The 16,287-nt window shown below is 45.5% G+C and overlaps 1 protein-coding gene across 1 annotated transcript in view; it reads left to right on the forward strand.

Moving 5' to 3' along the window:
* nrxn1a (neurexin 1a) overlaps nt 1-16,287 on the forward strand; it is a 52,448-nt gene that overhangs the window by 2,990 nt on the left and 33,171 nt on the right. The window contains exons 2-5 of the mRNA XM_030077924.1: nt 3,745-3,762; nt 4,743-4,772; nt 5,901-5,912; nt 15,615-15,916. Of these exons, the coding sequence (XP_029933784.1) occupies nt 3,745-3,762; nt 4,743-4,772; nt 5,901-5,912; nt 15,615-15,916 (362 nt within the window). The remainder of the gene's footprint in view (nt 1-3,744; nt 3,763-4,742; nt 4,773-5,900; nt 5,913-15,614; nt 15,917-16,287) is intronic.

The raw sequence follows: 16,287 nt of genomic DNA on the forward strand, positions 1-16,287 counted from the left end.
ACTGTCACAAGGATCTGTGTGTGTGAGTGTGCAGGCGTGTATGCATGTATGTATCGCCGGAATCCCAGAGGCAGTAATGGCTGTCGTGACAAGTGGTCTTAATTTTCCAAGTAGGACGGGGCGGGTAGCTGGTGCAGTGAGCTTATTGCTGTAAGTGGGGTGTCTATAAGTCGGGGGAGTCACAGGTGGAGATATGAGCGGCTTTCTGCAGACACCTAGTGATGTGCTGATGAGAATAAAATGTGATCCAGGCTAGTCTGATCCAGTCTGCTGCTAGGTGGGAGTACAGGGCACGGTGGGAGAGGACCTCACACACAGACACACACACATAAATACAGATGAGCACATAGATAGTACATGCTATCTTGTCCTGCTAAGGAGACAGTGTGCACAGTTGAGTAGATAATGAGATGCTAATACAACTCACACAGGAGGAGGAGAGCTATGCACAAAAGGCATGCACACATGTACATACACACATACACACGCGCCCAGTGAGTGGGCTCCAGCGCCTCTATTATTCGCAGTGGGACTGAGGTTCATATCAGCAGTGTAGGTCCACAGGCTAAAAGGGAGGTGAGGACATTTTACATAAGACCTCTCATTAGGTACACTGCCCGCATTTGGACTGGCTCTTTGTTGCACCGCAAGAGGCTACTTATCCCCTCTAAGGGTCTGCTCTGCATTCCTAGAGTCCGACTCTCATCTGTATGGGTGTCACTGGTGTGTGACGCCAAGTGCTACTGTTGAGAACAAGTGCTACAACCATTTTCTCCCCATGGCATAAGAAGTGGTTGTTGTAGTCTCATAAAATGGTGCCAGTTGGAAGGCCAGCTCAGTTTGATTTACTTTTTTTTTTTTTTTTTTTTCAATTGGTGCAGTATGTGTGTTTGGTTTACATTACAGTTGTCATGCCAGGATCAGCTTTGCAAGGGTCGGCTCTGTAGTCCAAGGCACTGCTACATGGATAGAAACATGTTGTAATACAGAATAACATTAATTTTCAGCACAGGTCTTTATTGAATAAAATACAGCTTTGGATCAGGCTTAATCTGCCCCCTAAGGAGTAGTGAGTTGCTCCCGGCGTGAATTTAGCTGTGATTCCGCAATGGGAATACAAGGGTCCTCTCTAGCTCTCTTTTTAATCTCAGGGCATAGGATTGCTGTTTGAGATTGGTATTTCAGAGTCTAGGGGGATACTGTTTGATGGTAGTAAGTATCAGTGGTCTATGAAGGTGGTAATTCAATGTGGTTTAATGACTAGTTTTAAGGTTCATGGAGAAGAAAATCCAAAGGTTCTTGAGAGAAATCGTTTGGATGGCCAAGGGCTAGAGTCCTGGGAATAACAACTCTTGTCAGAATTTCCATTTTACAAAAGAGCAAATGCTTTGTAAACAAAATCTAATGCCAAATGTGAGAATGATTGTATGTGGTCATACTGTAGTTGTCTTTTTAGCAACAATCATTATTTGCCAGGATCTTAGTCTGTGCTGATAAGCTGTTTTTTAAAACTCAGATGTAAAGGTGTTTCTGTTATGTGGCACTGTAAAATTATGGTGTTATTCTGAACCCAGCAACCTCTACACAATGAAGCTATGAGGTGAAAATTTGAACCTCTGAAAATTACAAAAAAAGTCCATTATAAATCTTCAGTACTAAATGAATGTGCTTGGAAAGAGGAAAATTTGATCCTCAGGACCCTGTTTGAAGCCAGACATAAGTAATTTTGCTGTGGCAGTCCTGGCCTCCCATTGCGTTTACAATTGAAGAGCTATCTTTAAGTCTCACTGTTAATCTGCCTGCCTTCAAATGGTTATTGCTGCAGATTTGTGCCAAACTTAGAAATATGTGCAAAGTAACTGCAAGATTATCATATATCACTGTTGTCAAGTGAAAACCACATATCTCCAAAATATCATTTTTTCTGGGCCTGAGAAAAACAGCTTTGTTTTTATCTTGACCACTGTGCATTCCTCAGTTTAACTGATTGGTTTTGAAAAGCTTTCATAAATCCAAGGGTTGTGTAACTTTCTCAACCCAGAAAGAAGGAAACAAAATAAAGACATGAAAATCATCAAAACTGCACTTGCAGAGTTTTTGCCCAGCAGTGACGATATGCCTTTTTATTCTCCAAAGATATATTACAGCTTCTGCAGCCCTGCTGGTCCCATCGGTAGGTGTGTTATTGCTGCACGGCTGAGCTTTGTTCAAATCCACAACTTTATTTTAAATTCTAGTGGATATCCCAGGGTTTCCAAAGATACCAAATATGTCCTGCTGAATTATAGGGAAATGTGTATAAAACAATACACAAGACATCTAGATATTCTCTATGTCTGTAGCTGTAATGCAGCATCCATAACACAATGGCATCTTGGGTTTGAATATTTCACTCAGTAAATGTGATGCAGCTTCAGTGAAGCGCTGCAACCAGGAGATACAGCATGTGTATGTGACGTTGTCCTACAGCACGAAAAAAAAAAACAACAACTTTTTTTTCTTACTTTGAAGCTACTTGAGGGAAAATTTGAGTATAAACGTAATAGTAGCATGAGCTAAATCAAAAGAGTATAGGGATGTATATGAAGGATGTAATTCCAAAATACTAAAAATCCCACCTAAACTAGTCAGTCCTAGAGGTGAGTCCATCTTCAAAAGCCACAACAAAGATCATAATGTGACACACGTTCTCACGCCAGCCACCATTCTGTAACACACCTGTAGTTAACTTTGGCGGACATCTCATGTTGAAATGAATCTCTTCATGTGTCTGTGAGGAGGGTTTTGGGCAGGGCTATGCATAGATGTAGTTACTGTCTGAGTGATTCTGTCTCCCAGCGAAGGCAGAGTGAACCTGGCTTGTTAGGCCTGGCCTGGCTTCCATTGTCCTTGAGGGCAGATCGCTGTTAGCATGCTAATGGCTCCACCTGTTTCCGCCATATTACCAGCACAAGGGCAGAGGCAAGGGAACACTCAGATCTGTATACAGCTTAGAGCACATTCACACTCTCACACAAAACACCCACACACACACACACACTCACACCTATACACACATGCACACGCACTCACCTCCATATACACATTGACATACTCTGTCCCAGTATTGACCCCTGCATGCCCCTTGTCTTCCTGCACTGCTAATCCATCCTTACATGTTTTCCAGCAATTTCACATCATTATAACTACTGCCATAGTCAATGTAGGTGTGTATGGGTGTGTGTATGTGTGAACGTGAGACTGAGAGAGTGTGTGTGTGTGTGTGTGTGTTGCATGGTTCTTGTCGGGGGGTTCTGGGGAGAGGAGGCAGCTGCAAGGTAAGTTCTGGGGTAAACGGCTCTTCAATCCAAACATACAGGTAGGATTGTATGCTTTTGCCCACCCCCTCCACCCTCTGTCTACAAATGTGTGTGTGTGCGCGCGTGTGTGTGTGTGTTTGTATGCATGTATGTGAGAGCGCGTTAGTTTTTTAGTTTTTATGTGTGTTTGTGAGTGAGGTGAGTGAGTGAGTGTGTGCGTGCGTGTGTGTGTGTGTGTGGTTGTCTGCGTATGTACTGACAACTCCAGTTTGGCTACCAGTGCAGCATGGTATCCATCGTGACGTCTGCGTGGACTTGCATGTGTGTAACCACGGTAACCCGGGCGGGTGTGCATGTGAGTAGCCATGGTAACCCAGGGGCTGAGCATGCATGTTAATGAATGTCTGTCTCTCTCTCTCCTCGCCCGGCCACGACGCCTTCCCAGAACACAGCTACACTCCAGGTGGGTCGCCCTTCTCTATCTATCTATCTATCTATCTATCTACCTGTCTTTCTATCTCTGCCTGTCTGTCTTTAAGTTCCTCTCCCTCCTCTCTCTCTCTCTTTCTTCCATTTTCTCTTTCCCTGCCACTTGTTTCTTTATCATCTTCTTCCTTTTCCTTCCTTACGCTCCTACTCTACTACCTGTTTCCTTCGCTCTTTCGTCATCTTATTTTCCCTCCTCCTCTCCCACGCACTTTGCAGTTGATAGCTTTTTCACATTCATCTTGTCTTTTATCTCCTTATATCTGTCCTTCACATTCTCCTTACACCTCTCTATTCTGGAAATACAAGGTAGCTAGGTTATATATGATTTGTGTTGGGGTTTGTGCGTATAGTGTGCATCTGTGAGTGAGTGCGTGCGTGTGTGTGTGTGTGTGTGTGTGTGTCTGTATGTGTGTGTGTGTATGTATGTGGGGGTTGGTTGCTGACAGCTGGTAAGTACTACATTCCATGTACTATCATCAGAAGTGGCTGTTGCCTCAAGGTTATGTAGATGGTCAGGCACAGAAGTACACTAACCACATCATATCAGTGTGTGTGTGTGTGTGTGTGTGTTTACGTGTGTGTATGCGTGTGTGTGTGCATGAGTGTGTGCGTGTGCGTGCAGGTGTGTGTGTGTGCCTATGTGTGCTTGTGCGCGGGATCACTGCCTAGGATGAGAAAGTGCCTTCAAAGTGAGTTTTCTAGAGATTTGGTATAATTTAGAGGACTCATACACACACACACACACACACACACAGGTGCAAATACATTCACATATTCTTACACACACACACACACACACACACACACACACACACACACACACTGAGAACTGCAGCCCTCTCCAGCATGTCATTAAAAAAAGTCCTGTTATCAGACACATACACACACACACGCTCACAGACATCCCTCCCATGATCCTTTGCTGTGCTGACTGTGCTCTTGTCTTCTTTTAAGGTCTGGCACACCTGATGATCGGCGACCAAGGTATGGCTCCTCCTCTTACCTCACTTCCTGTTGTCCTCTGCTATACCATCACCCCCCCCTCTTCCTCACCCACACCCTCACAACTCCCCGTACCCTTCCTCCCCCTCTTCATCCCCACCTGGTGCGGGAGGAAGTTGTCTCTCTAGGCACTGAACTAAGGTCAGTTTTTTTCCTCCGAGCTTCAGACCTCATTGTTTTAAATGGCACCGTTTGGCCACTGCAAAAATCTTAGCTTCAATTTACACCCAAATAGACGAAGTAATTATCACTCGCGGTGGAGCAGTTTGACATGAAATACGCCTTTCAGGGTAATTTTGGTCTTATTTTTACAAGATGATGAGCTGATCTTAGAGCCTGAGAGCAACTTCAACTGGGAAATGTAATCATGGCTGCTGATGTGGGAGGGAGATTATGGGAGGGAGGTGGGGGTGGACGGCTGGGGTTTGACGGTGCTCCCGTGGCGGGGCTCCTGGTCATGGAAATGGAGCTGAGGGCTGACTGACCGACTGACTCCATGGATGGTTTGGTTTGGTCTTTATTCTTCCACCTCACCTCATCTTCTCTCATCTGTGTATATGAGTCCGTTTGATCGCGGGGATGGAAGCATTAACTGTGAGTGTGTGTGTGCATGTGAACCTTTACATCAGGGTTTGATGCCTTGAATCACTGACTGTGGCAGTTTTCACAGGCACACTCTTCACATGCATCCATTTTCACACCCGTCCCTGCCTTTCTCATTGGCTTCCAGCATGTCCCGCTCTGCTGTCAGTAGTTCCCGCACGGGGCTCGTCCTCATCCATCGGCGGCTGCATGTTATTATGAACAGCTGTTTCTGCAACGTATGAAAGCAGCGCTGTTGAACCTCAACACCCCCCCACCACCACCACCGCCACCTCCCTCCCCCCCCAGCACAAACTTGGCCAGTGCTTTTGAACGCTGCACAAAAACAAGCGCCGCTTTTCTGCCTTTTGAAAATGGAAGACTTGTTCACTGACGGACAAAACTCACAATGCCACCTCTCTCTTCTTGCCCTCTTTCTCTCCTCTCTCCCTTGTACCCCTTTCCCCCCGCTTTGTTCCCCCGCTCTCTTTTTCACTGTTTGGGACACCACCCTCTGTGTGAATTTAGGCAAGCTCAGAGGTACCACCCCCAATTCTTTCATATGTATGGCTATTGGGCTGGTTTTGAGATATTGAATGTGGCGATAAGCTCTTGTATGTATGGTAATGCCGACCTTTAGAGCTGTGCGGCTTCAAGCTCTTATTTGTGGCTGCCATTAAATTGGAATATTTCAGTTTTGGTAAGGTAAGCCGTTGATGCATGTGTGTGTGTGTGCGTGCGTGCTCCAACTGTGTGTGCGTGCATGTGTGTAAATGATTAGGGGCTCCAGCTTCTGGTGGTTTTGGAAATCTGAAGGTAGGTGCCGCTCGATTGATTGGCTCTGCATGACGCTGATGAATACACTGATTGGCCCATGTGAAGACGTGCCTGATGGTGACGAGCTGATCCGAGGCCATTGTGTTCTTTGATTGGATGAGAGGATATGATGACGGCTCTCTCCCATTGTGACAGGGCCGCCGCGTATTCAGTGAAATGTGCTATTTAATCAAACGTTCAACCACGTCCCGATAGAAATATTCTGAATAGCGCCCAAATGATGTCTCAAGCCATCTATTATGGTGAGGCATGTCTATTCTGACAAGTATATTTCTATCTGAGCGTTTCACTATGTTTTGATTGCTAAGTAAGCTCCTGATGGTGGGCTTACTGCCTCAAAATGGCTGCCATGAATCATCCAGGTGGCAGTGAAAATTTAATTGCTTCATCTGGCTTATGTTCAGCATTTTAAATCACCTACTCAAGGACTGACATGTATTAACATATGTTTCCAGCATTATTACACAATGTACTCAGTATATTTGCACATAATGGGTGCCCTCACTATTACTAATGGTTGATAGGCTGGAGGTAGAATTGCGGTTGATTTTTTTTCTTTTCTTTTTTCCTTTTTTGAGGCACTGAAGTCTCTTTCAGGAACTGTACATGTGGGGAAAAAAAAGCTCTGTGTGTGTGTGTGTGTGTGTGTGTGTGTGTGTGTGAGTGTTTTTGCTCTGCATACTGAGATGTAAAGGCTGTCAAATGGTGCAGACGAAGCCTAGCTTAGGTTAGCTCAGCGCAAAGAGGCTTTTTGAGGAGCCCGCAAAGCTGAAATGAGTTTCTTTGAGGGGGTGGAAAGGGTGGGGGTGTCTGAGAAAGATACAGCACGTGTGTCTGTGTGTGTGTGTGTGTGTGCTTGAGAAATAGAGAAAAAGAGTCTGCCTGTCGGAGAGGAGTTAAAAGAATGAATGATAGAAGGAGGGAGGTAGAGAGGGAAGGAGGGAGCGAGAGAGAGAGAGAGGGAGGGAAGGAGATAAAGCGAGTCGTCTTCTCTCCTGTGATGTAGAGCGACTGCCTGTATCTGCAAAGGGCCAGTGGTGCTCCAGTCTGCCCTCCCAGCCCAGTCATTCTCCGAGGGACATCAGGCCTGATGAGGAGCCCTGGACCTTTCCCCTCCTCCATAAAACATAGCTATCATTCTCCCTGGAAACTATACCCACAGATCACTAATCACTTTGAGTGGGCGAAAATGCACGAATTGTGGAGGGAAGAAAGAAAAGAGGGAGCCAAATTGGATTTTCATAAGTATCGAGCAGCAAAAGGAAGAGGGGGGAAATGGATTTTTTTTTTTTTGAAAAGTATTGAGTAGCAATAATCTGGATGGAAAATGTGCTTAAAGCCAAGTAGCAGATTTTGCCCTTTCTCTTCTCTCTGTCTGGCCAAGAATAGACCGTGAAGGGTTCTGGGTGAATAAGCGATTGGAGGTTCTGAATAGGATTGAAGAGAGGTTTCTCTGGACGTCATTGGCAGCCGTGCTTGTTTGGTGTGGTTGTTTTTTTTTTTTTTTTTTTTTTTTTTTTTTTGTCTTTGGGGTGGTGGTGCGTCCAGTTAATAACGGTTGTTTGTCTGCATGTTCAAGTGTTCTCGATGTCAATCCAACAATCTGTGCACGGCGTAGACAAGTGGTTTGCCTCGCTTGAAGTGACCTTTACACCATGCACGTACGTGAACGCACGGACGGACAGACAGACACACACAGTCACACACAATAACCTTTACAGAGTGCCCGCTGAGTAGGTGAGCGAGTGTGTGTTCAGTGTAAATATGCATGAGTAAGGCTGCCTGCACATATTCTTCACGGTCAGTGGATGAAAGCAGGGGAGAGAGAGTGAGGTGTGTGTGTCTGTGCGCAAGCATGCAAATGTGTGTGTTTGTGCAAGTGTGTGTTGAGGGGAGGTGGATTGTGAGTCATCACTTGTGACTCATAAAGCGTCGGCAATCAAAGCAGCTCATTTTAACGAACACACATTGTCTTCTGGCAAAAACACACTAACAGGCACAGGCTACACACATGTTCACTTTCACACTTTTGCATTTCTCCATACATTCTCTCACTCTTTGTCTTTTTTTTTTTGTCCTCCACCCTCTCTCTCTGACTGTTTCCTGGACACACATGTGCACACTAGCTCTTACACACAAACACACCCACACTCACACACACAAACACAAACACACACACACACAGCGGACGAGCTCCTTGCTGACTTCACCATATGTGGGTTGGGAGTGGTAGCAGACGCCAAGACAAGAGGAACCAGTCAGTACCAGCAAAGTACAGCATGTCTCTCTCATCTCTTACTCATCATCATCCAACAGTCCTAATAATAAATCGCAAAACGCCTAACTATTCATGCATTTAGTCAAATGTGTCCACCAAAACCAAATCTAAAAATATGTGTTAAATATTTCTCAAATTACCACACTCAGGTGTTAAATCTTTGGAAAACAAGCACTGATGCCATTCAGTCTCATGGTTTGTAGTTAGATGTGCAGCCTCAACTGTTGCTGCTATTTGAAGTGACTGTAGTTATAGAATAATTGAGATTACTACTTGATTCACATCATTGTAAAGAAGAAAAGATCAGTGCTACACTCCTGCAGGTTACCTGTTTGTCAGTATTGGAACATAAAATTGTTGTTGTAACTGGGAAAAAATAATACATATATGTATATATATTTAATTTTTTGTCACACATAAATTAGACACTGCAGTTGCAAAGCTGAAACACATTTGCGAGACTGTAAGACCAGGCGAGCGGGTATCACTCAATATGAGGTGAGAGAGAGCGCCATTTGGTGTTAGGAGTTAGGTGTCTGATAACTGACTGACTGATCTGGCTCCTGATGCCCACATCTTCCTCAGGCAAAACACTGTCAGAACTGAACATCTGCAGTGATTTATCAAGTGCACAATGTCTCTCTAAAGCTTTCTAATTACGTAAGAAATGAATGAACAGTTTTCTTATTGCAAAGTTCACAAGTAGAGAGTGTATATCCTCTCCACTCATCACACTGACTCCTCTGCTCACTGCTAGCATCACAGTGCACAGATTCCACTAGTAATAACACAACACATAATTATATAGTGCTCATTAATGCTTAACACCCTAGGAGTTGTTGCAGTGAAAGTCACAGCACTGCATTCGCTGCATTCCCGCGTTATCGGCGAGATGTACGCAGTTACCGAATTCACCATGGGGAAATGTGTTCCATTCCCACTGGTAAATGTATACACTCACTGGTAATTGTGTACAATTACCATCCCATTAGTGAATGTACACATTAGCACTATCCCGCGTTCACTGTAACACTAATAGGGTGCACAGCATGCTGTAATTGCCTAAAAATAAATACATCAAAATGCGCTTGCCATTTACAGAGGATGAAGGAGGAAAGATAGAGAGGAGGCTGCAAAAGGGAGGGGCGGGGGGGTCGTGCAAAAGAGTGAAGAAAAGTGATGGCAAGGAAAGATAGGGACGCATTCAGAAAGTGGGAAAGGAGGGAGGGAAGGAGAAGGTCGGAGACGCAGAGGGAGACGAGGAGGGAGATAAGACTGCGCTGTTTCTCAGCGGGGCCGCCGGATCTCTCCTTGGGCTCCCTGTCTTGACACGTTCCCGCATCACCTGGGATGGGATTCATCGGCGACGCAGATGCGCTCCCCTGCAAACCCTCCCTCCCTCTTTTTCCTCTGTTTTTGAGAAATGGGCTGGTCGGCGTCCCAATTGTCTTTTACCTGTTCCAACCATTTCCATTGTGTCTGGGAGGGTGCTGAGGGTAGTGGCCCAATTGGCGATTCACTCCAGTACCCCATCTGGCATTTGAAGTTCATTTCTTTGTTGTTTGCCAAAACAAGAACACACACACACGCACACATACGCGCGGGCTTAGGTGCACACACACGCATGCACAACACACGCACAAACATTCATTTATTGTACTTGTCTGCCATATCTAGGACATTTGAAATAGCCGCACCATTCATTAAAAACCCATTACATTGTCTTTATGAAAAGAGGTTTTTATGCTCTTGTTATTTGTTAACGACCTGCTGTAAGGGGGGTTTATTAGGTCTGTGTGTGTTTATATGCATGTTTATTTACATGTGACCTGTGGGTTTGTGTGTGTGTGTGTGCCTGTGTGAGTCTTTGTGCCCGCACACTTGAGTGCAATCCATGTTTATCTGAATACGTTTATCTTCATGCTTTCAAATTGCTATGTGTATATATGCGTGGGTTGCCTGTATGCATGAATGCATGCATGTGTGTGCTTTTGCCCACACACTTAAACATTCTTTGTGTATTCTATGTGTGCATTTGAGCGTGTGCGTGCGTGCGTCTGTGTGCGTGCATGTGTATGTGTGTGTGTAAAAGGGATGAAACTGACTCTGATCTTATCCAGCTTAAGACAAATACACTGTTCTGCCTGCAGACATTGTCATGGAAACAAGCCGGTTTCCCTGGGTACCGGAGAGAAGGCCAAACCCGAGCTACAGACAGAGAGACAGATAAGCACAGATAGAGAAAGAAAGAGAAAGAGAAAATTAAAAAAAGATAGAACATAACGTCAGAACATGTGCTGTTCATTTTATTTTCCACGAATAAAATTTAAAGGGACTTGCCACACAATATGCTGCACAGACAGACTAAATCTCCCAGACAGAAGGGTAAACTATAATTTTGATTTGATTCAATTGGATCTTGTTGTATGTGGCAAACATGCAATTAAAGCAATTCACTTCAAACGGCTGCACATCCATTTGGGAATGTTATGCTACCTAAAATTCATTAAGCAATATTTCTACTCTCAAAAAACTGTTACAACACTAATCGCAGCCCATAGTATGCTTTAATAATCGCAGTAATATTTTTGTCAGTAGGTGTCAGCTCTCTCAAACTGTGGATGTCTCATTTTGTGAACGAACGCCTTCAATTTGAGGTGGAGAAAAAAAAAAAATAGTAAGAGACCAGGGTTGTAGACAAGCGATCCGTCACCGGTGTCACAACAGTAATATCCCACCCAACAGTATTGCTCCCTGGGCTACAGTGTGATAGCCCAATACGTTTCAAAGGCAGATCTATCACTGAATAGAGATGGAAAAGGGAGTCGAAGCGAACTTGGCTGTATGGATTTTCACACTTTAGGTTAATACAGAGACTCTGCATACGTTAGCATACATTTACATGCATTTCCCACACTGGTCATCTATCTGTGTATAGACCGCAGGAGCAAACAGTTAATCCACCTGTGTCTGTTATTAAGGAGGGATGCCTTCATACAATATGTTGTAGGAGTTTGTGCTGTATTGTGAGCCTGTGCGCGCGTGTGTGTTTGTGAATTTGCGTGTGTGTGTATGTGTCTGTGTGTGTATGTGTGTGTGTGTGAGGGACAGTCTGAGGGGAGCTGATAGTAGAAATGCATGGTGGGCTAAAACGAGGTGCAGGGGAATTGCAGTGTGCTATCTCCAGAATGACAGGACTGCCATGATTGAGGCTTGCTACTCTAGGATTTAGATACACCAGCATTTTTCCTCTTCACCCTCTCTCTTTCTTTCTCTCCAGCCATCCATCCATCTTTGCCTCCCTGGCTCTCTCTTTTTCTCTCCCTCCGCCTCTCTCTTTTTCCCTGTTTCTCCATGTCTCCCTTTCCCTTCCATTTTGCCTCTCAATGAGCCTCTTTTTCTCGCTTTCTCCATCTCCCTATTCATCCCGTCCTCTTTCAAAATCTCCTCCACATCCCTCCTCTGTTTCTCTCCTCTCTCCCTCCACCCTGCTCCCTCTATCAGGTGCTGTATAATGTAGGCTCCCCTGATGTGCTCCCTGCCTCCATCCGCCATTTTGATTCAGTACAGCTGTCCATGATAATGTACTGTTCACTCAATCACTCTCCCTCTCTCTCTCTCTCACCCTCTTTCTCCGTCTCCCTCTGACACACACACACACACACACACACACACACACACACAAACATATTCATATCTGTAGCCCCTGTAACATAGGGTTGCCATGGAAATGACAAATTAGTGTGTGAAAGGTTGAGGAGGAGACCCATGAGAAGAGACAAAGCCGTATGAGACATGCATACACATGCTCCTCATACCACACACACTCCTTCCCGCGCACAAACACACAGAGAAATTCAAGTGATGTGTGTTTGATCGTTGTTGGGGGGGTTTACAGTTGCAGCTGGTCCCAGCAGCAGCTACCAGCGGAGCAGTCATTCTCTGTCTCTGTCTGTCTCTCCGCTGCCCCTCCACAAAGCCCGCCTTATTCATTAGAGTGCTAGGTTAATGATGGCCTTCAAGGTCTCTTGCCATTTGCTGCGAGTCTTTACAATTTTCCCTTTTTTCCTCTTCTGCGCTTTCCCTTTACTTCCTTCCCTCTGTCATTTTAAAGTATTACCTACCTCCTTGCTGTCATTTTTTCCATTTTCCTTTCCTTTGCTTTCCTTTTCTTTTCTTTCCCTTCCTTTCCTATCTTGAAATCAATCCCTGCCTTATTATTTCCTGCCTCCAATCAACACTTTCCTTTCCTTTCTTTTCCTTTCCTTTCCTTTTCTTTCCTTTTCTTTCCTTTCCTTCCCTATCAACCTTCCTTTTCCTACCGCCAACCAGCCTCTTCTATTCCTTTCCTTTCCTTTCCTTTCCTTTCCCTTACTCCCTTCCCCTATCCTGTCTTTTTATTCTTCTCCTTCATGTGAGTTTTCCCTCCCATCTTTCTCTCTGTCCATTTTCTCTCCTGCTCTGTCTGTTTCTTGCCTCGCTTTGATCGACAGAGCTCTCCACAGGATGGAGTGTGACATGTGGTGTGTATGTCAGTGTCTGTCTCACTGTTTACTCTGAGCTAATACTGACTCACTCCATTAATCTGAGCTACAACAGATCCACTCCACCCTGCCCACTTGAGAGTATATGAGTGTGTGTGTGTGTGTGTGTGTGTGTGCACTTGAATGCGGGTGGGCGTACATGCATACATGATATGTGTGTGTCCTTCTTTGTGTGACCCAGTATGCATCTCCCTGTCTGACGTGTGTGTGTGTGTGCATGCATTTGCCCGCATATGGCAGTGTGTGTGTGTGTGTGTGTGTGTGTGTGTGATGTAATAGAATGAGGAGTGAGTGTTTGCAGGCCAGAGCCTCCAGATCGATGCAGAGATGCTTTATGTGCTCCTGTCTGTTCTAATGACATGTCTGTAAATTAGCAACAGAATGGCAGAGCGCCGCACTGAAACCTAATGGCACCTCTGTAAATTACCGCTAGAATGCCGCTGGACGGCTGTGTGTGTTCTCATTGTGAACAACTTGGCTCCCCCCCTCGCTCTGCCACCTCATCTACATTTGTCTGTGTATCTGCTTGTGTGTGTCAGTGTGTATTTGTGTGTGCCTGCACGATGGTGTTTGGCTGTTTCAGCTGTGTGTGCGTGTGTGACTGTGTTAGCATTCGTGGCTGTTCCAGGCACCTTGTGTGTGTGTGTGTGTGTGTGTGTGTGTGTCTCCCTCCTCCTCCTCGCTCTCACTCCTCTCAGTAAAGACTAGCCTGAGGCCCTGAGTTGGTAATAGCTTTTCTGACAGCAATACACCAATATTTACAGAGACCAGCACCCACCCACACCCCCGCACACATTTCACGCACACACATAAAAAGCACAGACTCATATACCCTTACATGTACACGCACACGCACACACACACACAGTCACATTTAGACACATACACGCAAAGTTGCACATTTCTTTCTTTCTTTTTTTTTTTTTTTTTTGGAGCATGCACACGCACTTAATTAACATGCTGGGAGGGAAGGAATCACACAATAGGGGGAACTCACACACATGCTGGCAAACAACGCGTTGTTTCTCACTTGCCTACATATTGGCATTCACGCTTTGAGTTTTTCAAGCAACAGAGGCAAAGGGAGACAATTTATTACAACGGCTCTTTGAATTTTGATATATTCTCATTTTTTCCCCCTCATTATTCTCCCTGTGTTATATTCACTCAAGTGCGGCCGATTTCCGTTTCAACACTCTCTCTGCTTCTTACTACCTTAATAACCTATTATACTTCAGTCTATTCATTACGTGGCAGTCTTTTTTCCCCTCCTCTCCAGTGGTTCCTTACCAAGTGTCTGTCTTGCTCCAGCCTGACCTAGTGTGTTAAATTCCCTTCTGTTCTCCTCATTAGCGTGAACTAGAAGATGGTGGCTATGCCAGAGGCTCCGTGCAGAAGGCTACACTCACAATCAGAGAAAAGGAGGCCAACAAGATGTGTGGAGTAGCGGCATGGGGAGGGAGGGGGGGCAGGAGGGAGGTGTGAGAGATAGAGGGCTGATGGTGAAGAGAGCAATACAGCGGGAGCGGGGGAAGAATGACGCTTGGGGGGGGGTGGGTGTGAAGGAGACAGATAATGTCGCCGCTGCTTGTGTATGCCAGCACAATAGTATGATCATTTCGTGCGTGCAGATGTGTGTGTAGGTGTGCGTGATTGTTTCTTTGCCTGCCTGCGTATGTGGCAGTGCACTTATGTATGTAAGCAAGTAAGCGTGTGAGTGCAGATAAGACTGCGTGAGCTTAAGGATGATGGATTGCAAAACCTTGGTCTGGTGTCCTTGGGGGTCACTAAGGGCGGGTACGGTAAGTTTCTATTGGCTGTTGGCCAGCTATTCTGAATTCTAATTGGCCAATCCTGGCTGCTGTTGCTGGCATGCTTATAGGCTGTTGCTCTCCATCCTCATCATCGGTTTTTTGCTTTCCTTGCTAGAATCCACCCGGAAACTTTCTAACCTTCTGTCGCTGTAGTACACACGCTCGCGCACAAAAAGGATACACACACTGTGGCGTTTGAAGAACGTCACAAAATGAGCCATGTTGTCAAACAAGAGCACACCACTTCAGATTGCCAACGCAGCTTTTCTCTCAAAAGGGAGGATGGCAGGTTTCATAACGAGTTTGGAATGCTACAGATTCACAACTGCCTCTCTCACATCCACACCGTTTAATCTCCAACCCACATGAGTGATCAAAGCTTGTTTATACATCACTCCATGGTACGATTAGAGGTATGGAAGGAAATGTTTCTTCCAAGTGCTGGCATCAGTGTGGCTTTGCTTGACAATAACAACATTTTCAGCATCTTACACAATGTGTTTTGTACTGCACATCCAAATCAAATTTAACCAGGCCCAGCTGCGCTTTGTTTTACTCGGCTGGCTCTGATGAACATCCACCATTTTATCATCTTTGAGCATACTGGGAAGAGCAGTGTGGGAAGAAGCGCATCCTGAATACTGTAGTAATCATTGCAATGACATAAAGCAAAAATGTAACGCCTCTACTCCGTTTTTTCTTCTCTCACCCCCTCCCCCGTTCCCTCCTCTTATTCCCTCCTCCTCTTCCACCTTCCCCACCCCTTCAGCTCGAGAGGAGTATGTGGCCACATTCAAGGGCTCGGAGTACTTCTGCTACGACCTGTCACCCAGCCCCATCCAGTCCAGCAGCGATGAAATCACGCTCTCCTTCAAGACACTGCAGCGCAATGGCCTTATGCTGCACACGGGCAAGTCGGCCGACTACGTTAACTTGGCGCTGAAGAACGGTGCCGTGTCACTCGTCATCAACCTGGGCTCCGGGGCGTTCGAGGCCCTGGTGGAGCCCGTCAACGGCAAGTTCAACGACAACGCGTGGCACGACGTCAAGGTCACCCGCAACCTGAGACAGGTAACCAGACAACATGAGATGGAAGAGGGAGAGACGTTGCAGAGTAGAGAGAGAGAGAGAAAAAGGAGAGAATAGAGGAAAGAAGAAGAGAGGAGAGGAAAGGAGGAGAGGAGAGAAGAAGAGATGAGAGGAGCCACAATGATACATATATCCTTGTAGTAGATATATGGGAACTTGAAAGGACCATAGGAAGGGACACAAAGAGCTGAATGGTGGATGGATAGATGGAAGAATGAATGGATGGATTTAAATTGCTTGTTAAATGGTTTAATTGTATATTTGAGACAGCATGTATGATGGTCAGATGGTGAACCACAGAGGCTATTGTAGCTGTCTGAGGGGAACCGGACAGCAGAAAAGACTTAACTCTG

Source organism: Myripristis murdjan, chromosome 19 (assembly GCF_902150065.1).
Source record: "Myripristis murdjan chromosome 19, fMyrMur1.1, whole genome shotgun sequence".
In the NCBI taxonomy this organism is placed as follows: Eukaryota; Metazoa; Chordata; class Actinopteri; order Holocentriformes; family Holocentridae; genus Myripristis; species Myripristis murdjan.